Source organism: Vicugna pacos, chromosome 19 (genome assembly GCF_048564905.1).
Source record: "Vicugna pacos chromosome 19, VicPac4, whole genome shotgun sequence".
Taxonomy (NCBI): domain Eukaryota; kingdom Metazoa; phylum Chordata; class Mammalia; order Artiodactyla; family Camelidae; genus Vicugna; species Vicugna pacos.
Genome location: NC_133005.1, coordinates 704,457 through 713,586, shown reverse-complemented (window position 1 = coordinate 713,586; position 9,130 = coordinate 704,457). Strand labels below are relative to the sequence as shown.

At 62.3% G+C, this 9,130-nt stretch overlaps 1 protein-coding gene across 13 annotated transcripts in view; it reads left to right on the top strand.

Annotated features, from left to right (window-relative positions):
* The first annotated feature begins 259 nt into the window (after nt 1-259).
* Nucleotides 260-9,130, top strand: part of CST7 (cystatin F) — a 24,146-nt gene continuing 15,275 nt past the window's right edge. For 8 of the 13 annotated variants that reach the window (XR_012061565.1, XR_012061564.1, XR_012061563.1 and 5 more), the window contains exons 1-4: nt 2,466-3,380; nt 3,691-3,708; nt 6,417-6,589; nt 7,158-7,274. Coding sequence is in view for 4 of the 13 variants with exons in the window: in XM_072943629.1 (XP_072799730.1) it covers nt 3,311-3,380; nt 3,691-3,708; nt 6,417-6,589; nt 7,158-7,274; nt 7,362-7,472 (489 nt within the window). In the remaining 9 variants the exon portion in view is untranslated. The other 5 variants (XR_012061559.1, XM_072943628.1, XM_072943629.1 and 2 more) reach the window with 5 other exon arrangements.

Below are 9,130 nucleotides of genomic sequence, written 5' to 3'. Positions count from 1 at the left end.
GAAAACCCCTGCTCACTTATTTTGCTGCAAGGTCTCTCCCACGTGCCTCGAGGGCAGAAGTCGCGGAGGCTTTGCTCACAGCTCTCACCAACGCCTGCAGACAATCTCCCATCTGGAAACTTTCACAAAGGAAGCGGTTGAGTTTACAGCTGGCAGATGTGGAGGCGAAGCTTCTGGCCAAAAGGACGCAGCAAGAAACCGCCATCCCCGCCCCCAGCAGGCGGTTCGCGGGGCGGGGCTCCCCCACCACCTCGCTGCCGGCGCCCCTCCCCAGACGGCCCTGCGCACAGCCATGTGTCCAGCCTGGGTGCTGCTGACCGTCTGCAGCCTGGTCCTGGGCGCCACGGGGGGTCCTTCTCAAGGTAAGAGGAAGAGGGGGGTCTCCCTGCCACATGGGGTGCTGAGCTTATTCCGCGACCCCACCCGTGTTCCCAAGTCACATTCCAGGGGACCAGACAGTGGCTGCCTTTGTGGGGAGCACCATTCAGAGGTGGGGGTCTGGACCACCCGGGACCGGGGCAGCATCTGTCCCCACGCTCCTGAGGTCTGCAGGTGGTCCCCACGGCTCCCTGCGGGGACAGCGTGCAGGGTAGCGGTCGGGCGGTTTCCATCTGATGGCGCATCCTTCCTGCCTCCAATGCTGTGCTGTGACTTGGCTGGAAGGACCCTAAGCCTTTGTCCTTCCTGCCATGGGGGAGGGGAGGAGGGGAGCCGCTGCCTGTGGGCCAGGTAACTCTGGCACAGAGACATTAGGTGATTTGCCCAGGTCACACAGCCCACGAGCACCTGCACACCAGGAAGCTGGTGCTCAGGGCCAAAGTGACCAGCGGGCAGGGACAGCCCCCAGACTGTAGCTGGCTTCTGCCCTCCTCCCTCTTTGAAGGGGGCTTGGGCCAGGCCACAGGTGACCGGCGTCCGGGCAGGACACCATCACCAACCCACTCTCGCACCTGCCTCCCCTGCCGCAGCCCCTCTGGCTGGCACAGGACCCCCAGCCTGGTCGGACCTACTCTGGATAGCAAAGCCCAGATGGACAAGGGTCCAGAGTCCACACCCCACGCGGGGGCCTTGGGGCCTGGAGCCTGCCCAAGCTGCCTTCTTACCACCCGAGAAGCGGGTAAATCACGGCACCCCTGGGCCCTGGGGAGGCTGCCTCGGATGGCAACCCTGCCGTCCACTGTGCCGTCCACCCGCAACCCCATGCTGGGCCTCTGCTGGCCGGTGGCTCCCATGCCACAGGGACCCTTTCTGTGGCTCCTGTGTGTGACAGGTGACAGCCCCAGCGAGGGCCCCCGGCCCTTGTCCGTAGAGAGGCTTGGAGGCCCTGTCTGGTGGTCGAGCAGGGGCAGGAGCTCAGCCCCAGACCCCAGTCTCCTGAGAACAGGTTCCAGAGCCTTCCACAGGGGGAGGCATTGCTCCTGGGCACCTGGCCTCCCCCACCTCGGTGCTGAACGGCACTGACCCCAGCACAGAGCCCCGCAGCCTCCCTGCCGAGCCCCTCAGACCTGGGAAGTTGCTGCATCGATTTCTTCACCCCCCAGCCTTCCGTTGAAAAGGGAAAGAAAGCCCTTCTTTCTCAACCTGACTGCCATCTCTCGCAGGAAGCCCCCAGCCGAGCTCGCAGTGGCCCATCTTCCCACCATGGCCGCCTGGGCAGGGCCTGGGGCCGGGGCAGGAGCGAGAAGTGCCCAGAGACCACCCCCAGTGAGGGAGGTCCACGAGGGGGCCACTGACCCACTGTCTGCATTTAGAGATTTCTTTGTTCTGGGGGTACACTGGTTTGCCCTCAGCCATGGTGCACATCTGATATTTGGTGACGGCACCACGGCACACCCCTCATCAACCAGACCTTCCCGTGGATGGTCTCGTGCATTTTCACCACCTCCCTGTGGGGTCGGGGCCACTGTCACCCCCGTGTACAGATGAGGACATGGAGGCTCAGAGAGGTGAAGCAGCTTCCCCAAGACTGCACAGCCTTTGGGAGGCAGAGCTGGTACTCAGACTCTGGACGCGTCGCAGTGGGTTAAGGCTGGGACTGACCAGCACCCTGTTTGTGCCAGTGGACGTGTGTCCTCAAAACAATGGGCTACTCATTCCTCAGATGGAGTTAAGGGCAAGAACCAGCTCACTGAGTTCTGGTGTTGCGTGAGGGGCGGGGCTCAGGGGAGGCTCTGGGTGGGCAGGGGACCCCAGCACCCCAGGCCCTGGGCACAGCCCTCCTACTGTGAGCTCAGGACCCCGCCCACTCAAGGGCCCTGTGATGCTGGCGGGGCAGCAGCCCCCCGAGGAATGCACCCGGGGACACAGGGAGGGCCTGTGGCAGGGAAGCACCCTGGTTCCCTCCTCGGGCCCCCCCACCTCCCTGGGCACACCTAGGACGCTCCTGAAACAGGAAGAGGCCGAGCAGCCCCCACCCCCGCCACACCAGGAACTCCCCCAAGGGCAGCTCATCAGGTCTCGGGCCGGGGGAGGGGCAGGACTCTCCACAGGGCTCGCCCCGCCGGGCTTCAGTGTCCCCGCTGGGCTTCAGTGCGCAGAGGCAGGGCCCGCGCCCCAGGCGGGGCATGAGTCCCACGTGCCTTAGTTTTTCAGAAAAGCAAGCTGAGGGACATTTACCAAAAACCCTCACTAACAGCTGTTCTTTGTCAGGAAGCAGCTGTCCACAGCGCTTCTGGGACGTGAGCTGCACACCTGGTGGTAATTCCAGGGCAGGCTAAATCCTCTTTGACCTGCAGACACAGGCACCTCTGGCTGCAGCTCTCACTGCTCTGGCCTTGTCCCCGAGGTTCTGACTGTGCCCCCAAGCTCTGGCAGCAACCTGCTCAACCACGGACCCGGTCTGATCGGCAGTGTCTCTGGGAAGCGCCCACACACCAGTGGAGGATCAGTGCCTACCCGGGGAGGGCGAGCAGAGCCCGGCACATCGACGTCCGACGTCCGTGGGGCCAGAGTCAGCTGTGAAGGAGGCGGTGTGGGGCGGGACAGGACAGGAGCTGGGGGAGGAACCACCGTGATTTACATGGAAAGTTACACTTTTCAGCAGGAAACAGCAGAATGTTTCCTTAAGCTTTGCTTCCCATCCTGATCACCAGGGAGACGAGAGACTCCTTGACCCCCTCGAGTCGGGACTGGGGACTGGGGGTGATCTCACTGGGGCCAGGTGCAGCCCAGGGGCCTGCGGAGCCCCAGGTGTGCTGGTTCCTGCAGCAAGACCAAGCTGTTCCAGGGCCGGCGAGAAGCATCTGCCAAAGGCTGGTCCCATGCTGTCGCCCTGGGGCCAGCTCCACCTGCTTGATGTTTGAGACTCTAAATGTCCCTGCCCCAGGGAGAGTCTACCAGCCCTGGGAAAGCTGGGCCTCCGCCCTGCACACTGTTCCCGGGTAGGGGGCAACATACCCGCTTCAGCGCCGCTGTCACCCTAATCTCCCCAAGTCCCAGCCCCCATCTCTTGCGGTCTGAGTCATTTTTTTCAAGACCAGCCTTCCTGGCTCAGCCTGTCCCACCCTGTGGGGGTCCGCCCACCCCTCTCTTCCTGCGCCTTTCTGGGCCACAGTCCCCACCCCCCATCATGCAGGGGAAGGTGGGGAGTCCCACTCATTTGAGAAGTCCACTTCTCTGAGCTGCCCGCCCCCCCCCCCCCCGACGCCAGCGTTGTGTGACGCAGAAGAATTTTCTGTTCCTCCTGACCAGGCCACCAGCAGCCACAGTGTGAGTCACGACCCCCTCTCACCCCCACACCCAGCCTCCAGCTAGGGGATGTCAGATTTGCCCTCCCCACACCCTGCCCACTTCCGTGCTTTCTAACTAGTCCCCACCCCAGCATCCCTCCTCCTGCCAGGTTAGTGTCACTGTCACAGTCCTCCCCTCCTGGACTGTGCCCCACACCGCCCACGACTCTGAGCACATGGCGTCACCCACAGCACCACCACCGAGAGGTACTTCTTGAATGAGATAAAAAGATTAGGTCCTTAGAACCTGTCAAACCTGGGTTAAACCCGCCCCTTGGAGGCCTCAGCTCCTCCCTGGAGAAGGGGGACACACGGCCCCCACAGACGTGGGAGAAGAGCCCCCAGACCTCCGCCTCAGGTTGGGGTGCGGGCTCCCTGGCTGCGCCCCGGGCCTGGGCCGTCTGTCTTCCTCCGGGAGGAGACCCTCCTTTGCTGGCTCTGCACCAGCCCTCCCCTGTTGTCGTCTTCTGAAGGGTCACCCTGAAAACAGGTTTGACTTTTCAACATTAAATTAAAAACGGGGTTTTAGTTTATTTAGACAACTGTGCTGGTGAAACCTTACTGAACTGAAGCCTACGTCTCAGGAAATGTAGTTAAAACTAAACCAACCTCAGTGATCTCAGAACCTCGTCCAACTGTACCAACATCACGTAGGAGCTGAGGTCACGCGTCTGAAGGGACACTCGTCAGAGGCTCGGCCTCAGCTAGCTTCACCTCGTTAATACAATCCCATTCAAGCCCGCCGAGGCAAACTGCACACACGGGTAGCATCTGAAACGCAAGTGTCAGTGGCTCCCTCAGACCCCGACAGCGAGTTCCACTGGTTTTGTTACACTCTTCTGTATTTTTCAAACTTCCTACCAAACAGATAAACCTACAATCAGAGAAGGCAATATATGTAATTCGTACAAAGACAGCCAGCTGTGGACAGCGACCCCCGGGGGGCGAGGGGACCGTCCGACGGCACAGCCGCCCGAGCCTCGGCCCCTGGGAGGCGGCTCTCAGTCTGCTGCTCAGACCACCTGATGGGCAGGTTCAAGCTGTTTTCCAGGAAGCTGAAGCTGAAAACCACACTGGACTTCCTGTCAACGGCAGACCTGAGCCAGCGCCCGCCCAGCACAGCCCAGCGGATGGGGATGTCACTCGAGGGCCGGACGGCTGCGGTGGAGTCTCAGAGATGCTGCCCGGGGCCTCGTGGGGCCAGCGCTCTGGGACAGCACAGCCAGCAACGGCGGCACCTGCTGGGGCGCTCTCGCAGGGGACGGGCCTGCCCAGCTGCCCCGACCCTGGGACCCAGCTGGGCCACCCAAAAGGAGGTGCCCCGCACAGGCAGGCAGCACCAGCCCCCTTTGGAAGAGGCTGACCCGGGGCCCCCAGGGTCTCAGGTCCATGCAGATCCAACCCAGACACAGACCCGGCCACACTCCCTCTGCCCACTCCCAGCGCCCCTCCGCCGCTCCACCACACGGAGAGGAGACCCTCAGGTGGGCTGCACGTGGCGCGCTGGGCGGGGGTTCTGTGTGCCGCCCTCGCGTCAGACATCCATTTCTGAGAAGGGCTTCGTGGGTGGACACGGCCTCCTCCAGGACCCTCGCTCAGATGAGCTGATGGGCTCAGACACCCTGGCAAGACCTTCCGCTGGGCTGGGCTGGGGTGTTGCCGCACTCCCCCCACCGTGACCCGTGAGCCAGGCGGCCACCGGGGACACGTGCCAGCTGCCTGACCAACCCCAGCTGGAGCCCGCGGACTGTCCGTGTCACCAACCCTGCGCCCAGCCCACTGACCCTCATCCCCACCCCAAGCTCAAGGTTCAGGCCCTCCTCTCCACCCATCAGCCCCACACTGGGGCTCCTTGTCCCCCACGGGACGCCCCAGATCAGCCCGAGAAAGCCTTCTACTCAAGCCGCTTCACCCTGTTGAACACACGCGCTGTTATCCGCCCAAAAGTTGAGATCTCCTCACAGCCAGGGACCCCATGTCTCCCCGGACGGCAGCGGTCCACCCCAGAGCCTCAGCCCCGCCCACTCCTCCCCACGTGCTGCTCCACTCGGTCAGCGACAGAAAACAGCTGAGCTGGCCGCCTGCCGGGGACAAGCCAGCCCCGGTCACCTCTGCAAGAGAGCATCTCAGTAAAACCTGGGAAGTCTCAGTAAAGAGGAGGCGTCTGCAAGTCAAAAACTCTCTTCCCTTCCTCCCGCCCCCATAATTTTAGATCTCTCCTCAAACTTTATTATGTTAATACACGAGGGGTCCACGACTGCTGCAGGAAAACTGAGAATCAGAAGCCTGAGGTCAAGTCACCCGAGGGCCCAGAAGAAAAGTCCCCGCCCACTTGTGGCCCACACGCCTGGGGGCACTGCCCCGCGGCCACCTGCTGGGGACGAGCTGAGGGGCCAGAGCCAAAGGGCGGCCTCGAAGGCTGGGTGGAGGGGCCCTCTGAAGACCGAGGCCCCCCCCCCAACGAGGCTCATCCTGGTCCTGGCGGCGTGTCCAGGTTTCTCGAACCGCGGGAAGTAACCGGGTCCTGAGAGGGGCCGTGTGGGCGCACACTGCGCCGCCCACCACACCGGCCCTCGGCTCTGAGCGCGGAGCCAACACGGGGGCGCACGGCGGATGCCCTAGGGTGCGGGGCGGACGGGCGGGGGCCACGCTCCTAGCAACGCTTTCATCTGCCTGCTTCTCTTCCAGACTCGTGTTCTCAGGTCCTTCACTCAGGCGTGAAGCCAGGGTTCCCCAAGACCATCAAGACCGACAACCCAGACGTCCTCAGGGCGGCCAGACACAGCGCCGAGAGGTTCAACAACTGCTCCAACGACGTCTTCCTGTTCAAGGAGTCGCGAGTCCGCAGAGCCCTCGTCCAGGTGGGTCTGGGCTCCCCGCCTGCAGCTGCCCTTTCCCTGCACAGGCGTCACACCCTGCAGGGTCCCAAGGCTCCTCAGCGACCCTGTACAGGCAGCTCAGCACCCCCATCCCAGGAGGGCCTCCAGGGCAGCCAGGCCAGGCTCATCCTCGGTCCCGAGCACACACGTCAGCAAGGGCCCAGGACAGTGACGGGACAGTCACCCACTGAAAGCAGGGCCCAGGGCAGCCAGTCAGCGAGCTCCGCGTTCACCCACTGGGGCGCTGGTGTCAGGTGGGCACAGGGGGCCGCTCCACGGGCTGACTCAGGACAACGGTCGCCCTGGGTCATGAGATGCAGGGTGACGTCCTCATCTTTATTCTCCTCGGGGACCGCAAGCGGAGAGCAGGATGCAGTCACCGTCATAGTGGGCATTCTGTGCAGTGGAGCGGCCAGCATCAGGTTCCAGGGGCCCAGACCCCGGTCTTCGCTCCCTACCTCACCCCCTCCCCCGTCTCAGGCCACGTCCTGCTGCTGGAGGAGCTGCAGCCGTCCGTCCTGGACCTGGTGACCCGGCTCTGTCCCCTCAGGTAGTGAAAGGCCTGAAGTTCATGCTGGACGTGGACATTGGGAGAACCACCTGCAAGAAGACTGGGCACCCGAGCCTGGATGACTGCGACTTCCAGACCAACCGCACCCTGAAGCGGGTAAGAGGGGTCTCGCCTCCTGGCACGCAGGCCCCCACCCACCCCCACAGCCTCGGGCGTCACCCTCAGCACTTCTCTGTCCCCCAGGTTCCCAATCTCACCCCAGGCAGCAGTGCCACCGGAGAGCAGGGAGGCGGCAGCCCCCCAGGCCTCCCCAGGCGACCCCCACACTCCCAAAGGCACACCTGCAGGCAGTAAGCGCTGCGGGCTTGGGGCAGGGGAGAGCTTTCATGCAATTCAGAAATCACGGCGAGGAGGGTGCAGCTCAGCGGCAGAGCGCGTGCTTAGCACGCACGAGGTCCTGGGTTCACTCCCTCTAAGAATAAATAAACCTGATTAACTCCCCCACAAAAAAAAAGGTTTTTATTAAAAAAAAATTAAATACACACACATAAGGAGAGCAAATGTGGCAAAATTTGGTTAACTTGTAAATATGGATGTCGAATATATATTCTTGAATTATTACTTCGGTGTTTCTGTAGGTTTAAAATTTTTCGAAACAACTCAGAGCAGAGAGAGAAATGTTCAGTAAAGAAAACACACGTGCACACCCACGCGCACACCCACATGCGCGAGCACACCCACGCGCATGTGCAAACAGCCTCAGCAGCCGCGCTGGGAGCCCACCTCTGCGGCGGTGGGGGGGGGCAGGGGGCGGCCTCCAGGAAGGAGGACCCTCAGGCCCCCTTGTTCCAGGCTCTCAGCTGCTACTCGGAAGTCTGGGTGGTCCCCTGGCTCCAGAGCTTCCAGGTGCCCGTCCTCCGCTGTCATTGACCGCAGCCCCGGCCCCTGGCTCCCTTCCTGCCATCACCGCCTGGTCATCAGGACTCCAAAACAGCACCTCTCAGACGGCAGCGCGGGAGCCCACGACAGAACCACGTCACCACCTGCAGCCGGACTGAACATTCCACACGTGCTTCTAAACTTAACTAGTCTTCCCAACGCTGCCCACCTGGATTCAGGGCGAGTCCTCCGATGGGCATTACGTGGGTCCTGGACCCTGAATGCCCCGTGGCCCCAGGCTGCCAGTGAAAGCCTGGAGCCACCCTTCTGTCTGAATAATCCATTGCTCCAGCACCAGGCGGGGGACAGGCCAGCTCCTGCGCACCATGGCCTCTTGGGGCGAATAGTTACGAGTGGTAAACATGAATAAAGAACTGACCACCCAAAGGAATGCCTCTGCCAGACCTGCTCTGGGAGAACGGGGAAGCAGATGCGCATCGGGAGGCCCCTTTCCTCCACAGAGCTCTCCGAAGCTCTGCCATGCTACAACCAGAGCCCCAGAGACAGCTCCTCGCCTGGGAGGGGCTGGCCCCCCAGGCTGTGCAGTCCTGGGTGGGGGCCGCCCAAGGCTCGGCCCCTGTGCAGCTGTGCTTGGACAGGTGGGGAGGGGACAGAGCCGGAGACCCTGTGGCCCACCAGGGAGAGGGGAGAAGGCTGGGGCGGGGCGCAGGGAGACGCTGTGGGCTAGGTGGCAGGCTGGGCCACCCAGGAAGGTGACCAGACGTCTGAGCCAGTGAGGCCGAAGCATCCTCTTCAAACCATAGATGAGCACAAAGGGCGCTGTCACCTTTAGGAAAACGACTCGCTAAATTACAAGAAACAGGAAGCATGCATTCAGCGCGTACGGTGATTCAACACACTGTCGTAAATGTGACGGGTGAAAGCAAGGGACTGCACCCCCATCTAACTTACCACCCCTGGGGAAACAGAAAGCTAGGGCCCAGGGTTCTAAGATGACCAAAAAGAAGAAACGCTTGAGGTCTCAAACTGACCAAAATCAATCAGAGTTCAGAATTCCAACAGCCTGCCCTGAGCTTCCCCCCGCCAGGCCCCCCACACGCCGCCACATAGCC